General features: G+C 35.7%; 1 protein-coding gene across 1 annotated transcript in view; it reads left to right on the forward strand.

The window, feature by feature from the left end:
* Window positions 1-19,652, forward strand: part of DNAH8 (dynein axonemal heavy chain 8) — a 211,713-nt gene that overhangs the window by 16,017 nt on the left and 176,044 nt on the right. The window contains exons 8-13 of the mRNA XM_010977286.3: window positions 225-338; window positions 6,072-6,179; window positions 8,718-8,819; window positions 11,948-12,094; window positions 16,573-16,770; window positions 18,490-18,566. Of these exons, the coding sequence (XP_010975588.3) occupies window positions 225-338; window positions 6,072-6,179; window positions 8,718-8,819; window positions 11,948-12,094; window positions 16,573-16,770; window positions 18,490-18,566 (746 nt within the window). The remainder of the gene's footprint in view (window positions 1-224; window positions 339-6,071; window positions 6,180-8,717; window positions 8,820-11,947; window positions 12,095-16,572; window positions 16,771-18,489; window positions 18,567-19,652) is intronic.

Genomic DNA, 19,652 nt, shown 5'->3' on the forward strand with positions numbered 1-19,652 from the left:
GGTGTTAATTATAAACAGTCTTCAGTGTTAGTAAATCACTTAAGGTGTTTATAATAACTTTAAGTCTTAAATATATGTAAGAAAAAGATATATCATTCACATTTAAGTGTATACTATTTTAGTACATGTATGATTAGGGAAGATAGCTTGAATTTCTTTATTAAGCCTTAGCACACTGGTATATTTGGCTGTTTCATAGGATTCTTATACATTTTTTTCCTTAGAATTGGCGTGATTTGGACGCAAGAATCACAGATACAGCAAATGAATCAAAAGATAATGTCAAATATTTATACACTCTAGAAAAAGTATGTCAACCTCTCTATAACTATGATCTAGTAAGTATGCTTTTTAAAGTGTAGTTTCTAAAATTAATGCATTTTGATATGTGTGTATTGGGAAAAACATGTACTGCAGAAAGTTATTTAAAAGATGTCTTTTCCTATTATGTATCTATAATGAACTATATTTTAACCCACGTTTAAATATATAGTATTATCATAAGTATGACGTCATTTGTGAATTGAGCAAGACAAATATATTGGTTATTCATTGCTTCATAACAAATTACTCCAGAATTGAGTGGCTTAAAACAAATAAGCATTTATTATACCACAGGTTTTGTAGATCAGGAATCCAGGCACAGCATAGCTGAGTCCCTCTGCTTCTTATGAGGTTTCTTATAAGGCTGCAGACAAGCTGCTGGCTGGAAATACGGTATCTTCTGAAGGGAAGGTTGACTGGTGGAGGGTTGATTTCTAAGCTCACTCACGTGGTTGTTGGCAGGCCTCAGTTGCACACCACATGGGTCTTTGCACATGACAACTCACTTCCCCTAGAGTGAATGATCCAAGAGTGAGCAAGAGAGTGTGCCCAACCAGCATTAACCTGATATCAAAGCCAGAGAAGGACACTACAAGAAAATAAAATTATAGGTCAATATCCCTGATGAATATAGATGCAGAAGTTCTCAACAAAATACTAGCAAACCAATTTCCACAGCACATTAAAAAAGATCACACACCATGACCAAGTGGAGTTTATTCCTGGGAAGCAAAGATGGTTCAACATATGCAAATCAATAAATGTGATACACCACAGTAATAAAATTAAAGATAAAAATCATATGATTATTTCAATAGATGCAGGGAAAGGATTTGGCAAAATATAACATCCTTTCACTATAAAAACTCTCAACAGTTTGGGTATAAAGGGAATATACCTCAACATAATAAAATACTATATATGACAAGCCCACAGCTAACATCATAGTCAATGGTGAAAAACTGAAAGATTTTTCTCTAAGATTAGGAACAATACAAGGATAACCACTCAAAACTTTTATTAAATGAAGTAACTAGAAGTCCTAGCCAGAGCAGTCAAGCAAGAAAAATAAATAAAAAGCATCAAATTGGAAGGGAAGAAGTAAAACTCTCTTTGCTTGCAGGTAAATATGATATTATATGTAGAAAACCCAAAAGACACCACCAAAAAACTGTTAGAACTAATAAATGAATTCAGTAAAGTTGCAGGACATAAAATTAACGTACAGAAATCAGTAGCAGTTCTATACACTGACAACAAAACAGATGAAAAAGATATTAAGGAGACAATTTCATATACAATAGCATCAACAAAATACTTAGTAATAAATTTAGCCAAGTAGGTGAAAGGTTTGTATACTGAAAACAGTAAGACTGATGAAAGAAACTGAAGATGACACAAATATATAGAAAGATATCCCATGTTCATGAATTGAAAGAATGAATATTGTTAAAATTTCCATACTTCCCAAAGCCATCTGTAGATTCAGTGAAATCCCTATCAAAATTCCAATGACATTTTCCCCAGTAATAGAAAAAAAAATTTGTGTAGAACCACAGAAGACCCTGAATAGTCAAAGCAATCCCAAGAAAGAACAAATCTTTCTGATTTCAAGCTCTACAGCAAAGCTGTAGTAAATAGTATGGAACTGGTGTAAAAACAGACACATAAACCAATGAGGTGGAATTGAGAGATCAGAAATAAATCCTTGAGTATACAGTAAACTAAAATTTGACAAGGGAGCCAAAAATACTCAATGGGAAAAGGATAATCACTTCAATAAATGATGTTGGGAAAACCAGATAATCACATGCAGAAGAATGAAATTGGATCTCTGTCTTATAGCACTCACAAAAATTATCTGGAAATGGACTAAAGACTTAAACGTAAGACCTGAATCCATAAAACTCCTAGAAGAAAACATTGTCATCAGTCTTGGCAATGATCTTTTAAGATACGAGGCAAAACCCACAATCAGTAGAAGCAAAAATAAACAAAAAAAAAATCATCAAACTAAAAAGCTTATGCACAGTGAAAGAAACAATTAAAAAATAAGAAGGCAACTTATGGAATGGGAGAAAATATTTGCAAACTATATATTAGTTAAGGGGCTAATATCCAAAATATATAAAGAACTCATATAACTCAATAACCAAAAAAGAAACAAAGCAATAAAAAACAGAGAAATTGAATAGACATTTTTCCATAGGAGTCATTTGAATGGCTAACAACTACATGAAAAGATGCTTGATATCACTAATCATCAAAGAAATGCAAATAAAAACTACAATTATCTATCACTTCATACCTGTTAGAATGGCTGTCATCAAAAACACAAGAGATAACAAGTGTTAGTAAACTAGGATATGGAGAAAAGGAAATTCTTGTGCAGTGTTTTTGGGAATGTAAATGGGTGCAGCCACTCCGGAAAACAGTATGAAGTTTCCCCAAAAAATTAAAAATAGAACTGCCATGTGATCCAGCAGTCCTACCTCTGGGTCTGTATCCAACGTAAATGAAGTTAGGGTCTTGAAAAGATACCTGCACTACCATGTTCATTATTCACAATAACCAAGGTGGGGCGGCAGGCAGCCAGCTGTCTGGTGTCCATCTCTTTCTCTCTCTCCCTCTCTCTCTCTCTATTTTTATGCTTATGTGTATGTGTGTATATGTGCTCATGGAAACAGAGAGTAAAATGTTAGTTACCAGGGGCTGGGGGAAGGGGAAATTGGGAAATTTTGGTCAACAGGTACAAACTTCCTGTTATAAGTTGAATAAATTCTGAGATCTAATATACAGCATGGTGATTGTAGCTAACAATACCATATTATATACTTGAAAGTTGCTAAGAGTGTCATCTTAAATGTTCCTACTACACACACACACAAAAGTAATTATGTGCAGTCATAAAGGTGTTAACTTTATGTAATTATTTCATAATTTATGTGTGTAATTAGATCATCATGTTGTACACCTTAAATTTATATGTCAACTATATCTCAATAAAACTGGAAAAAAGAGAAGGTAATTGGGAGATTATCTTCTAATATTAGAAAGAATAAATATTAAAAAGGCTACTTTTAACTATTTGTTAGGAACTCTGAGATTTTTTTTAAATGCTAGGAACCAAGGAAATTGATACTAAATAAAATAATATTGACTTTAAAAAAGAGAGAATACTGAAGTTGGAAGCCACTGCCTTTTTATAACCTAATCTCAAAGTGACATCCTATCGCTTCTGCTGTATTCTGTTAGAAGCAAGTCAGGAAGCCTAGTGTACACCCAGGGGAAGGGGGATTATAGGTGGGTGTGAATACCGTGAGGGTGAACATCGTTGGGGTCATCTTAGAGGCTGCCTACCATGGTGGATAGTTCCCAGTTTACGAATTAGGAAACCAAAACTCATGATGGCATAGTGACTTTGCCATTGTCACTCTGCAAATCAGTAAGGCAGCACAGGACCCATCTTCTAGTTTCTAACCTACTTTTCTCAGAATATTCATATCGATAGAGTTCCTTTAGAGGACATATTAGTACTTTCAATTACTATTTTTTAAAGTTCATATTAGTTTTTGATTTATAACTTACTGATGTTTCATAATGTCTCATATGAAATACAAAAATTAAAGAAAACGCCCTATCCTTTCTTTAGATAGAGAGGGGAAATCAAGGAAACTATTTGTTGAGAACTTCGGGGCAGTGTTTCCCAGTTTTGACTGGGTGTTGCCTTTTTTTGTGAATCACTTTTAGGCAAGAGTTGCCCAGACAGTTCTATTTTTAAAGATGTCTGCGTCTTGAGAACCTCTGGCCTTTTTTTGGTAGGCATTCTACTACATACTTTTCATACATTTTCACTCTGTATGCACAACGATGCTCATTTTAAAGATTAGAAATCCAAGTTTGAGCATTTCTACAGCCATAAGTGATGGGACTGAGTTTGAATCCAGTACTCTTTGGCATTATGGATTGTTTTTTTCCCACTTTACTATGCTGCTTTTTCAAGGTATTCTCTAAGCTATAAAGCTCTCAAAATAATTTATATTAGTGTCTGTTACACATGTTCAGCATACTGCATTCTCGTTTTTGTAGAGACAGTTACATCCTCCACATAGATGGCACCATTGGCCAAACAGCTTGATTGGCCAATCTTTTGGGGGCAGAATAAATGCTGCTTTCATCCTAGAGGCAGTGAAAGGGGCAGAGTCTATGTCCCGTATCACTTAGATTTGCAGAAGAGTGATGTGTAGGAGCAGTTCATACCCATCCCAGGAGGGCATTGGGAGCCAAAGAGTTCAATACAGGTGCGGAGGGAAAGATGTAGGATTGAGAGTCCAGGGCAGGTGAAATTCTTACTGCCATGTGGGAATCCATCATCCATCAGGAAGCACCATGAGAAAGAATAAGACGACTTCTCAGAAGCAGTCTTTTAATTGATTCCATAAAGAGATGGTGGACTTTAACTTACAACATATTTGTATTGTTCTTGTTTGCAGAGAATTCTGACTTTTCTTAAACCTCATTCGATATTGACTTCTACCCCTACTATCAGCAACTGGACTTCTGTTGGGAACCTTAAAATCTGTCTTTCATAAGAACATTTTATATTATTTCTTAGGTGTTTCTGTGTATATGACCATGAGTAAAGAAAACCAAATAATACCATGATAGAGAAATACTGTCATTGCTTGTTTCACTTAGGAGCTCAGTGATTTGATTTCCTAGCTTTACAACATGTGCAATTAAAATTTGTGTCTTAAGAAAAAGTAGAATTATCATATACCATGGGCATCTGGGGTTACTCACAAGAGTTGAAGATGCACATATTAAATACACATATACCTAAAGCCTACTCTAGAATGCCTGCCAACAAGTACCTCGTAGTGTAAAAAAATAATAGATGGAGTGAATATAGCAAAATGTTAACATTTGTCAAATCTGGGAATGGATGTAGGTGGTCATTATAATATTTTCTGTACATTGTACATTGTACTTTATATATTTAAAGCTTTTCACTATAAAAAGTAAACTTGGAAGAAAGATACAGTGCTTTTTATTGTTATCAAGACCTTTAAATTTTAAGGTGTACTAACTTCAGCTTCTTGTTTTAAAGGACTTGTTTAAATTCATATAATTTTCAGATCTTTTAGTTTTGGTATTCTTTTCATCTAAGTAATTTAAAAAACTTTGTTCAATTATGCTAGCCACAGATTACCTTATTATTATCATTTTATTATTATTGAGCTTTTAACATTCTCTGATGTAGGAATGTTTTGAACATTATCTTTTGAAGTTAGGTAAGTACTAACAGTATTGAGTCAAATAATTTCTTCCCCCTCCTATACCCACTATTTCTGTAGTTTAAAAAATTCTTTTTTTCTCATTTTCTTTATTTTCATTGAAAGCAACCAACAATTGCTGTTTAGTTTGTAACTGTCATTTCAGCAGAAGTGTAGAGGACTCATGCTTCCATTTCTTATTGATAAAATTTTATGAATTTTCTGTTTAGTGTTTCATTTTATCATCCTGGAATTGTGTTGTAGGCATTATCTTCTATTATGTATTCTATATATAAAATGTCTGAACACTATGTGTAGATAGTTAAGCTGAGGATATGTCTAGTAAAATTTGACTTCAAGATTAAAATGTTACATTATTCTATGTATGTTTAAAGTTCTGAATATTATAGGATACTGGTTATTAAAAGTATAAACATACGATGGAATTCACTTAATATATTTCAATTTTAGGTTTCCATGGCACATGGAATACAAAACTTGATTAATGCCATCAGAATGATTCACAGTGTGTCAAGGTATTATAATACTTCAAAGAGAATGACCTCATTGTTTATCAAGGTAAGTTTCTAAGGGAAGAAATCACACACATGACCCTGTGAGAAAGTTAACAGTCCTTTCCCTCTGAGCCAGGGAGGGGAAATGGGAAGTTTGGGTGCCCCTCAGAGTTCTGGATTTTCATCCCATGTGGACAAGAAAAGAAAGGTGTTGACTGGAGTCAGCTGTACTTAGTTGAAGGGGGGGACCTTTCTCCCTGTCAGATGTAAGCCCCCAGTTTTTTGTTTAAATGTAGCTGGTGATTTTCTAATTTATTCATTCCAAATAGTTTTGTTCAAGAGCTGAGAATTGTGTCCACTAGTAATAGTGCTTCTTTAACCACTCTATTTGTGCTATGGTTTATGTAAAATCTTCCCATGTAGTGCCATCCGATTAATGATTTTAAATAATTGGAAAAATCATCCAAGAAACACATGAATAGAGTTTCTTGGTAAATGATTCAAGCAGAACATAAGTCACATTTAAACCTTTTTTTTTTTAATCAAAGGATAGATTTAATAATTATCTATGTCCTAAACAAGGCAAAAACCTTAGGAGTCTTCCCTGTCACTCGTTTCCCTTCTTCTTGCTGTGTGTCCCACGTTGAGTTTTCTAGTACCGTGTTATTGTTACTATTTTTTTCAACATTATGAATCAACAAATATTCAGATGAAAATCTAAGTATTGCTAGTTTCTTTGATCACCTCTGTTTTGTGACTGCCACATCTTCCTCTGTCTTGGATTTATTATTTCTTCTGCTGAAAAAATTCTCAAGTAGTTCTTTTAGAGAGAGTCTCTATAGTGAACTCCCAGAATTCCTGCATGTCTGAAAATAGTTTCATTTTGTCCTACTACTCAAATAATAGTTCGGAGGGAGGGTATAGCTCAAGTGGTAGAGCACATGCTTAGCATGCATGAGGTCCTAGGTTCAATCCCCAGTACCTCCTCTAAAAATAAGTACCTAATTACCTCCCCCAACCGCGCCAAAATAAAACAATTAAATAAAAAATGACATTCAAATAGTTTGACTGAGATTCTTAAGTTCAATATAATTTTTTCCGGGAACTTTGAAGATACAGTTGTCTACCATTCACTATTGTTGATAAGAAATTTGATGCTAATCTGATTGATCTCCTTTGTAGGAAACCTATTTTATTCTCCCAGGAAGCTTTTAGGATTTTTTTTTCATTATTCTTAAACTTCTAAAATTTCAAAGTGATGTGGTGGTTTTTTTTTTGTTTTTTTTTTTTTTTTGGTTTTCTTTTTGGTTGTTTTACATTTGTCTTATTCTATACTTTCTTGGTTATTTCATTCTAAAGACTTTCATCTCGCTTCATTCCTGGGAAATTTTCTTTACCTCTGATTATTTCTTATCCACCTATTCAATTTATTCTCTCTCTTTGAATCTAATTTCCATTTTCCTTAACTATTTTTTTTTTCAGTTCATCTTTGTCCTTTGACCTTTCAGCTCACTCTTTGGCTCTTCATTTATGTCGCAATTTCTGGTCAGTTCATCAATAAAAATTTCAATTTCCAAATTCTCTAGTTGTTTTCTTTTTGTCATATAAAATCCTCTCCTATCTTTCTCTTGAATAATTTAGTTAATAAAAGATATTTTAAAAGATTTTACATATATCTTTTCTGTATTTCCTCTCTCTGTTGAATGTGATGCTTCTGTTACCATGTTTGTTTTCTTCAGTTGCTTGTTGGCTCTTGGTTATCTGTCCATCTTTGTATTTGCAACTGCCAGTTTGCCTCCCTGTTGTTTATTGTAGTCTGTCCCTTGTGAGTAAGTGGCATGACTTACCGTTGGGAGAGGAGTGTGAATAGCTTCCTCTCTGAGATGTCCTATTGGGTGTGCAGTATCTGCCTGGGCCACACCTTTCCAAGACTGTGGTTCACACTCATAGCTTTGGCCTTTCAGCACAGGTCACTGTTGCCTGCTGTACAATTGTGCTGGATTACAACTACGGGTCACCTCACTTGTCTCCCATCTTGAAAAATTTCCCACAACTCTTCCACCTTCATAGTAACCTTCTCCAGAATTGGGTTCTAGCTTTCTCTAGTCTTTTTTCTTTTTTCCCCTGTAGGTTTGATCCCATGTACTTTCCATATTTTAGGAATCCTCTAAAATTTCTGTGTGTCAGCCTGTCATCTTGATCTAACCTCCTGACCATTTAAATGGCAATCTTGCTTTTTTTTCCCTTCACTATTTTAGAGTATGTGAGAGATGGTTAACTTAGTATTTAGTTTGCATGTTGAAGGATGGTGAAGAAGCACACTTGGATTGGATCAAGACCTAATTACAGGAGAAACAGACAAGGGGAAAATATAGTTGTTTTTGAAATTTATGGCCCCAGTGACATTGACTTAAATACAATTGGTAAATGTGATTTTGGGTTTTCTTTGTTTTGGCTGAATGTATATTTCTTTGTTTTTTTTATTCTGTGATTAATTCATTCTATAAGTTTGCTATTTATCTTATTTTTATGCTTGTTTTAAAAAACTTAAATTTTATTTCTTTCTTTACCTATAGTTATTTTGGACTTATATTTATTTTAGGTAACAAATCAAATGGTGACAGCGTGTAAAGCATATATTACTGATGGAGGAACTAACCATGTATGGGATCAGGAAACACCAGTTGTACTAAAGAAAATTCAGGTTTGTATAAGTATTTTTATTTTCGTAAAGTAAAGCTTTTATCATCTGACCCATTTTTGTTTACTTTCTTCACTGGAAAAGCATATTAACTCTGAAAAAAAACATTGTACATAGTAGTATGAGACTGTTAAAAAAGAACTTCACTAAAATTATCTACTTCCTTTTGTATTTAGTGCTCCTTTTAGGGCACAATTTAATCCTCATCTTCCCCACGGCTGTGTATACCAGACACCTCTTATGTGCTATTGCATAGACTCTGGCCCCCACCTCTTACTCCAGCCCCTGTTAATTTCATTTCCTTGCCTTTCTGCATTGACTAGGACTGCTATACATCCTTAAATAGACTTGGTGATAGTTGGCATCAGATTCTGATCTTCTTTGGGAAGAAAATGCTTCTAACATTTCCCCATTTAGTTTGATGCTTTAATACATCATTGATTAGATTTAAGGAAGTTTTATTCCTAGTTTTAGTACTAGAAAATACTATTAAAAGTTATGAACGGGTTTTGAAAAAATTTTTTTCTGCACGTATTTATTGAAGAGCTTATAAGATTTTCCTCCTCAATCTGCTACTGTAATAGATGACATTTTTAGGTTTTCTAAAATGAAACTATTCTGATATCCCTAGGATAAACTCAACTTAGTCATAGTGTAATTAGCTTTTTTAAAAAATTCATAAATTCACTTTGCTACAATTTCCTTTAGGAGTTTTTGAAGGGGGACCTTTCTCCTTGTGACCACCTTTTGACTGTCGTGAATAATGCTGCCATGAACATAGCTGTGCAATGATCTCTTTGAGTCTATGCTTTCAATTAGTTTGGGTGTATATGTAGAAGTGGAATCATATGGTAATTCTGCGCTTAACTTTTTGAGGAACTGCCAAGCTCTTCCATAGCGGCTGTTCTATTCCACATTTTTACCAGCAATGCCCGAGAAATCCAGTTTCTCTACATCCGCACTAATGCTTTTTATTTTCTCTCTCTCTCCCTCTCTTTTTTTAGATAATAGCTATCCTAGTGCATGTGATGTGATATCTCATTGTGTTTTGATTTGCATTTCCCTGATGGCTATTGATGGTTGAGCATCTTTTTCATGTGCTTATTGGCTATTTATATATCTTCTCCGGAGAAATGTCTATTCAAATCCTGCACTCATTTTTGAGCTGGGTTGTTTGTTTTACTTTTGTTGAGTTGTTGGAGTTCTTCATATATTCTAGATATTAATCCCTTATACATATGTTTCAGAAATATGTATTATTGCTTCATTAAAAAAAAACTAGTTATTTGACTATTCTTTCTATTTCATCTTGAGTCAGTTTTGATAAATTTTTATTTTTGAGGGGTTTCTTCAATTTGTCTAAAATTTGTAATTTATTGGCATAATGTTGATAATATTCTCTTACTAATCTTTGCCTTATTATGTAATATATCCCCTTATTTGTTACTAATACTTATCTTTTCTCTCTGTTTCCTTAATAATTCTTGCTCACTTCATCCTCAGATTCAAAACAACCCACCATCCTCCCAGGAGTTTATCACTTCTGTTGTTGTTATTGTTATTTGCTGGATTCCATTTTTCCCTCTCTTGTTTCTCCCGGGTTAATTTTGGGAGTGGGAGTCAGAAATCATTCCCCCAAAATTCACTAGTTGGCAAGAACCAGAACTCTTTACATAGAACTGAACAATTTATTCTCATGGTTCTTTTAATATCCTTCAAGTCACTAGCCATTTACTTACTGAGTTAGAAGTGGAAGCTTGGTTTTCTGTGTTCTAGTTTAACCCAATTTCTATTACATCTGAATATTTTTAAGGAAACTTTTGTTGTATAATTTTTAGGAGTAATTTTCAGATGAGCTGGAGAAAGCAATGAGAAGAATTGTTATTCAGGGCCTTATCTGTCTAATATGAAGAATTGGTTGGCAAAGAGGAAGTAATATGAAGTAATTCCTATTAGATGGCACATTCCATAAGGGCAGGGATCTTATTTGTCTTCCTAGCATCTCAACGAGTTCCTAACACATTCTAGGCACTGATAAACTTTTGTTGAATAAGTGAAAAACGATCAGCGACCTCAAAGAGAGTGATGATGTTGTTTTGGAGACTGAGATAGAGAAGGGAAGATGGGTCATAGTTAGAAGTAGGAATAAGACTAGTTATATAAACTTGAATGTTTATAGGAATCATCTGGGGAACATGTTAAAAACATGGATTCCTGAAACTCACCCATAGAAATTCTGATTTAGTGGCTGAGGTAGGAAGAGTAAAAATATCCACATCCCAATCCTGCAACTTATGAATATGTTCTATTAAATGTCAGGGGGAATGAAGGTTGCTAATTAACTGACCTTGGGTTGGAGAGATTATCCTGAATTATCCAACTGGGCCCATTGTAATCACAAAGATCCTTACATAGTGAAAAGGGAGATAAAGAATCAGAAACAGGGAGCTGGCATTATGTTAAAATTTGACTGACCATTGGTGGCTTTGAAAAAGTTTAACATTTTTTTTTGATGGTTTGGTTAGCCTGACATGACAGTGAATTCCTACTGGGACCTAGTGACAATGTCCTTTTTTTTTTTTTTTAAACTCTTATAGGTTCACTAGCCAATGGTATAGCTGTAGTCAAATATGAGAATTTCATCAATGCGCTCATCAAAGACTTTATGATTTCCTTGTAGAAAAATGACAGTTGGATGATAAATTAGTATTATGGAGACTTAATGCTTTTTATACCTGTATGTAAATAATGATGATTAAAAGATGCCAACCGAGTAGATAGATAATTGATAATAGAGGACAGAATCGGTAGATAATGTTTGGTCTCTTGGGAGCTCTAATTAGCCATGAAAATGTGACAACAAATAGTGTATGTCATACTTTGATAAGGATAAGAGTTAAGAGGAAGTAATGGGAAAGAAGAAGATGAAAGCATGTTGTAAAAATTTTAAAAACTCTATCAATTTTCACAGGCCTTTATGTAGGCAGAGACCTTGCATTTTTAATGTTAATAGCAGCAGCCCCTGTTGAGGGGCTGATGTGATCAGTTCTGCGTGAGAATAGAATCTTTGAATTTTTCACTTCTGAACAAATGTCTCACTACATATTATCCCCCTTTTAATTCTCTCATAGGACTGCATTTTTCTATTCAAGGAATACCAGACATCTTTTCACAAAACAAGGAAACAGATTTTAGAATCCTCGGGGGAGAAATCCTTTGAGGTTTCAGAAATGTATATATTTGGAAAATTTGAGGCTTTCTGCAAAAGACTGGAGAAGGTAGGCATTGTGCAGCCACAGTTCCCGCCACCAACCACACCTTTCCAGTTATTTCATGCTTTATGTAGTGCCATTGAGAATTACTATGTCAAATCTCTTGTGTCACCATTTATTCATCTCATCCAATATTGCTCACAGATCACTGCATTTTATTGTAACTTTTTTCATTTCTGATTACTGTCTTCTGCCAGTCTCACAAAAGCTCTTGCACACTTTCACTTCTCCTGAGACCTCAATTCTACTTCCACCTTGGAGCTTGAACTTAAAGACTCTGCTCTTAACCATTGTATCAGGCTGAGAAAAGGTGTGTGCTGACGTATCTGTGATTCCTGGCAGAACCTGGTAGTTGTGTCCTATCTGGACATGTGGGCACCTTGTCTTTCCTAGCTAGCTGATGTGGTCTATACATAGACATTGTAAAGGTGATGTTTCTGTTGGGTGGACGTGGGTTAAAAACTTCTGCACCTTTGATTCATTCATCAATTAGGAGTGACTGGAGAGGAGTGATGCTTTTTCAGGAGGAATAGGGCACTTATACCAGAGGCTTCTTGGAGCCAACCTTTGGAAAGCCTGTAAAGATATCATCTAGGTGCGACAGTCCCCACAGCCCCACCTGTTAACTCCCTAGGTCCTGGTAGTAGTTAGGAGCCTGCTCATTATTTGTTGGAAATTGGTGGGGGGATTACACAAGTTGAAGGGCATTTCCTAGACATGTCAGGGTAGGAAAGTATGAGTGATGAAGAGACCAAATCCCTGAGTGTGTGTGTATGGGGTGGTCCTTCATACTTACTTCTTTGGGGCTGTTTTTCTGTTTATTTCTTTAGCAGCTTTACTGAGCTATAATTCACATACCATATAATTTATTCACTTACAGTGTACAAGTCAGTATTTTCTAATATATTCAAAGGGTTGTGCAACCATTACTACTATCTAATTTTAGAACATTTTCATTCCCACTAAAAGAAACCCTGTGTCCATTAGCAGTGATACTGCATTCTCCCCTCTACCCAGCCCTAAGCAACTGTTAATCTATGTTCTGTTTCTATAAACTTGCCTATTCTGGACATTTCACATAAGCAGATTCATATAATATATGGTCTTTCGTGACTGGCTTCTTTCACTTAGCATAATGTTTTCAAGGTTCATCTGTCAGGTAGCATTCCTTTGTATTGCTGAAAAATATGCCATTGTGTGGATGTACCATATTTATTATGCATTGATTAGTTGATAGACGTTTGAGTTTTTCTACTTTTTGGCTATTATGAATAATGCTGCTATGAACACTTGTGTATGTGTTTTTGTATGGACATATGTTGTCATTTCTCTTGAATATATGCATAGGAGTAGAATTGCTGGGTCTTGTAATAACTCCTTGTTTACCTTTTTTGAGAAAGTGCTAAACTACTTTTCAAAGTAGTTGCATCATTTTACATTCTCATAAGCTCTGTATGAGGGTTCCAATGTCTCTACATCCTTATCAGCACTTGTTATTATCTGTCTTTTTGAATTCAGCCAGCCTAGTGGGTGTGAAATGGTATCTCATTGTGGTTTTGATTTGCGCTTCCCTGATGACTGATGGTACTGAGCATCTTTTCAAGTACTTATTGTCCATTTGTATTTCTTCTTTGGAGAAATCAAATTCTTTTCACATTTTAAATTTAATTACTTGTACTTTTTGTTGAGTTATAAGAGTTCTTTATATATTCTGGGTATAAGTTTCTTATCAGATGTGATTTGCAAATATTTTCTCTCTTTCTGTGGGTTTTCTTTTCACTTTCTTGATTGTGTTCTTTGAAGCACGATAGTTTTTTAATTTTGGTAAAGTCCAGTTTATCAAGTTTTTCCTTTGTTGCTTGTGCTTTTGGTGCTGCATGTAGGAAGATGTTGTATGAGGCTGCTTTGTGAACAGTAGGGATTTCTTGGGGGAAATGTCCAATTAGAATGATACTGGCATGGGTTAAAATAATAAGTAAGCCCCATTGGTCAAGGCCTGTTCCACAGAGATGTTTAACAGTTCTCAAACCACTAGGATGTAAACCTGGAGGTGAGTCCTGGTTACCTTTAATTTTTCCAGGAACCAGGACCCTCGCCATCTTGGGTGCAATTTTACGCTTGGTAGAGTTTCAAGTCTGGACCTTCATGGTTAGCCCATTTGCTGTAAAGATCTTTGGTGGCAAGTCTAATGCTGGACATAATGAGCAGCCCAGGCATTCCTGATGCTAGATGAAGTGAGTGGTAATGGCCAGCTGCATTAGCTACTCCCCCTGCCCTACCACTGAAGAAGTGCTGCCTGTCATCTTAAGGGTACAACTTCATGCTACCAAAGCTCAGCAAGCAGAGCTAATGCAGTGCCCCCTAGAGGCGTTACTTGAAGTGCATTCTGGTTACCAAGTTATCCCAACTCCTCTGTGCTAAGAATCTTTTGACTGACTGGCATCTCTCCCAGGTGTAATTAGTGGATATCCAGATTCTCAAAGATGGGGCATGAAAGTTACCCTGAAAGGGGGCCTGAATTTCTTTATAATCCTCTAGAGGTGGTTACTGAGCTGCCTTGATGGGCTTCCCCTGATGAGTGGGGCACAGCAGGGACCGCTGTTGGACCACCCCTCTTCAACAGAGCTTGTGGTTGGAGAGCCAAGACCTCAGAACTAGACAGAGATGTTGAGGATCTTTAAGGAACAAGAGACAAAGATTCCAGTGTGCCGGTTAGGGTGCCTGAAATGCACCTTTCTTTGGTAGGTGGAGACTTGATGGTGCCTTGAGTGTTACTCTGTCCTAACGACCTAGAATTTTGTGTACAGTATACTTTGTTTCTTCTTTTCCCGCCATGTAAATTTTGGTGGATATTGGTATTTCCCAGAGCTCTGTCTTTAGTTTTATTTTCTTCTCACTCTGCACATTTGTGGGAGAGAAGAAGTGAGGTGGAAAACTGGTATTTCTGGGAGGAGGTTGAAGGAATTGCATCTGGTGAGTGGTATAGGGTCTTTATTCACAGTAACACGGAGATAGGAAGTTGAAAACTGCAAAGGATGCCATGGTTGGTGCACAAAGAAATGACTGTAACTTGGCTGTCAATACTGAGGGGGTCAAAAGTTGATAAAGAGCTTGTGAAAAAGCCACGGTCAGGACAAACAAGCAAGAAGAGCATGGTCATGATTGATGACCATGACTGGCTTTGATATTACTGCTCTGTGGTGGGTGGTGGAGGATGTTCCGGCTAAGTCTGAAGGACCAAGCATGGGCTTAACTGGTGTCTCTGCCTCTTGATGTCTCCTCATTCACCCATGGACAAAATAGAGGGCATGTTAGTGACAGGAATTTCATCCCAATTTCATCCCTTTGGGAGCCAGGTGTTAATTTAAGGGGTAAAGACAGAGTCTTAGCAGGTTAGAATAATTGTTTTTGTTTTTTAAAGTTTGTTCTTGTTTTGTTCGTTTGTTTTTGTTTCTAGAGTGAGTGGAGTGTTAGGAGACCCAGATATTCTCGTGTTTATATGGAGCATATATAGCTTGCTGTCAATTCCAGGTGTTCTTATTTCCTCCAGGTTTGGGTTGGCTTCTAGGATGACAGTGGTTTGGGGAAGTGTACGGAAATAGAGGAATGAGAGTGACAGTTACTCTGAAAATAGTCATTCTGGTTGACATGTGTAGGAACTTACGTGGATTCTGCAGGCTGTGTTAGGGGGACCCGTAGTGTTGTTTTCATGGTGTGTGGGATTTGGAGGACTTCCATGAAAACAGGTTTATTCTGTTTGACCATTGGATGAATGTACCAGCCCTGGAGAGCTTTGAGCATTGTTCTCCAGATCAGGGATCAAAATGGGAAGTGGGTGCTGAAGATTAAGGAACTGATTAGCCTGTGGACATGAAAGATTTTTCTGGTGAGGTAAGTGGTTTTGGTACATTGAGCGATGGAGCCAGCTGTTTCTGAAATAAAGTTCCCTATGAGGATTTCCCTGGGTCCTTTAGGGGTTAGAAGTGACTGCAGTCATCCTTCAGGATTGTGGGGCCTTTCCTTTACCTGAATGCGGGTGCAAAGAGAGAACAGATGTGAATTTATGCTAGTGTAACATATCAGAACTACAGCAAGGGCCAAGAAGAATGGTAGGGCTTTGAAACCAGTGATCCAATGAAATGATTTTCAGAAAATTTTCAAGAACAAAAGAGTGAATCTGTTTAGACATCTGCAAGGGCTTTTACTCACCCCCACCTCCTGAAAGACAAAGTGATCAAATTCTGAGAAAGATTGTAAATTCTCTCTGCTTATGACAGAACCTGTCTGTCTTAAATAGTCTTAAGAGTAGTAATAACTGGAACAGAGATTTATCTTCTATTTTATCTCCTCTGGTTGGTTTTAGCTAAATGATTCCAGGGCCTGTTTATTGATTTAAAAAAAAATCAATGATTCATTAAGAGCTTATTCTAGGTAAGGGTGTTAATTTCTAATTTTTAAAGTAAAATAACACTGTTCTTTTTAAGATTACAGAAATGATAACTGTTGTGCAAACATATTCAGCCTTGAGCAATTCTACCGTAGAGGGGATAGACATTATGGCAATAAAATTTAAAAATATATATCAAGGGGTTAAGAAAAAGCAATATGACATTCTGGATCCAAGAAGGACAGAATTTGACACAGATTTCTTAGATTTCGTGGCAAAAATAAATGGTTTAGAGGTATGTAATTATATGTAATTTCACTTTATTAAAGCTAAAATATAATCAATAATACTGAAATTCACATATTTACCATTTATTATACATTACTCTTGCAAATTGATCAGAACTATTTGCCAGTGTGAATAATTTTCTAACTCATCCGCAAAATACTTTCTTTTTTTTAAATGAAAAATGAGCATATTCAATAAAAGATATCAGTGACTAACCAGAAGCTCAAAGGGCTTATTTTTAGAGTTTATTTTTAATTTACATGAAAAATTGTATTCGTTTTTTGTTGTGCCGTGGGGCAGATGTCACTTTTCCAGCTGAAGGGACTCTGGAGGGATGAGACTATGATACATTTCTCTCTCATCTTTTGGGCTTATATGACCTCAGTTACTCTCTTACTGAAAACCACTGTAAACCCAGATTTAGCCCTGGGGAGTGGTCTTCTCTTTGCTGCAAAATGTCCTGGAGACACAGACAGGGGCAGGAATGTACTCTGTCCACTTCCTTAGTCTTAAATTCTTTGCCAAGAAGGTGAGGAAAACCATATATTATTTTCCTTGTTTATTTTTAAAAGACTCTTTAAAAACTACGTTACATGTAATCTGGGCAATAGTAATGAAAAAGATCCTAAAGTTCTAACTGTAACACTTTTTTTTTTTGGTCCAGATTTCCTTTCAGTTTTTCGAAGTTAGGCACTTTGATATTAAGGTATATGTTAGTTATTATTTTTAGTGCTTGGCTTTGTAAGTTGTATCTTTGTCTTTACAGCAATGAGAATTTGTGTTTTTTTAAAAAACTTATTGCTTGAAATATTTTTATGATTTCTTAATGAAGATTACATGTTGTAAAGCCTTTACTGTAGTCTTAAATACAAGTTTAGCTGTCAGTAAATTTAGAGGCCATATTAACTATTTAGTATTTAAAAAGTGGTGTCTGTATTTTCACTTTCCTTCCTTTTCCAATGTTTGATTAGTGGATGTGGTATATATCTGTAGACAGTACCAATATAATCTATAAGTGAAAGTAATTTGCATAGAGCTTCAGTTCTATCAGTTGGGCACCAGGAGTTTGGATGATGGGAGTCTTGGAAGAATATTTCCTCTTCTTACTTCTCCTTAGCATGACAAAGAGATTTCTGAGAGCAGCAGTGATGGAAAATGACACCTGTTGACCCTGAGTGTCTATAGTGTCATTACATTGCTCTACCAACATGCTTTAGAAATTCTAAATCTCCCAAAGAAATATGCTCAGTAAGGGCCATTCACTTCTTTCATAAATTCTCTAGGTCAATATCCAATAAATAATGAATGGCAAATGCAAACCATTTATGTGATTTTAATTTTTTTAATAGTAAATAGAAGCTGGTGAAATTAATTTTAATAAAATACTTTATTCAACCCAACAGTATTCAAAATATTATCATTTTTACATGTCATTCATATAAACATCATGAGATATTTTATATTCTTTTTTTTTGTACTAAGTCTTTGAAATCTAGTGTGTGTTTTGTATTTACAGCACATCTCACTTCCAAGTAGTGACATTTCAAGTGCTCAGTAGCAATGTGTGGCCAGTGGCAACCGTACTGGACAGTGCAGTTCTAGATGCTTAAGTGGTAGATGTGTTTAAGGCTATTTTGATTCTGTTTGATTGTAGGAGAATCATTAATTGTTGTTAAGCAAAACTAATCATTCAAAAAATTACTTAAATATTAATATTGTATTTTAGGTACAAATACAGGCATTTATGAACAGTACTTTTGGAAAAATCTTATCTTCTCAGCAGGCTCTTCAGCTGCTTCAAAGGTATTTATAATGCATTAAGTAGTACACGTTCTAGGTGGGATAACTTTATATCTGAAAATAATAATTTCAAAACATTTTGCAGATCTCTCCTATCTAAACTTTAAAACTTATAAACATTCATCTTTCAATTACCATTAAATAGACTGGTGAAAGTTTGAAAATGGTATGACATTTTTCATTGCATTTTTTTGTAGTAGAAAGTCAATAAAAAAATGAAACGATTTCACATTTTCCCCCCAGCAATACCATATGTTAAAGCTAATTTCATAAGTATTATTGGAAAAAGAACAAATAATGTTTAATTCTACATCCTGGAAAAGATTTCAAAAAGTGAAATTATCTAAGAGTTGTAGGTTCCCAGACTTTCTGTTTTCCCTCCTGAGTCCTCCTGCAGCTGCCTTTCCCGCCACTCTTGACAGCAGAGCTCCCCTAAAGGACAGGAAAGCCTGGCTCAGAGGGACGGGCTGGACTAGAGGCCTTTTTTTTTCTGGCTCAGGGAGGGCTCACACCCAGTCAGGGACACTTTTGGAACTCTCCCCTGAGAGCCAGGGGATCTGCATTTGGGTCTGACTTTGCCATAGTTCCACATCTCTCTAACGATGGATCATACACTGTGAAACCTCACCTCATGAGACCACCATAAGAGTCAAAACAGACATAAAATGATTTTGATGAGTGACAGTACTGTACAGACTGAAATGAATATCATATCATTTTCTTGGCAATTTCTCTATCTCTGTCTTGTTTTACCTGTAGGATGCTGGTGTCAACTCATTTTATAATCAGAACCTTAAGGGTTCTAATACTTCCTGTGTTTCACTTAGTCTCTCAGTGGAAGTGGTATTTGGCTGACAAAATTATTACTATCATTATGGCTATTTGGAGTGATATGAGCATTAATATTGGCAGAGGGGCAGTCAGGGTGCTCCCCTCCATCTTTGCTAAGCCAACTCCCCACTCATCTTTTTAAGCTCAGTTTGGAAATCGCTTTCTCAGGGAATTCTTTCTTGACTCCTCAAACTTGGCTGGGTTCCCCAGTTGCATACATTTCTGACACCTTTTTTTATTTTTTGAGAATAGAGAGTT

This window comes from Camelus dromedarius, chromosome 19 (genome assembly GCF_036321535.1).
Source record: "Camelus dromedarius isolate mCamDro1 chromosome 19, mCamDro1.pat, whole genome shotgun sequence".
Classification (NCBI taxonomy): domain Eukaryota; kingdom Metazoa; phylum Chordata; class Mammalia; order Artiodactyla; family Camelidae; genus Camelus; species Camelus dromedarius.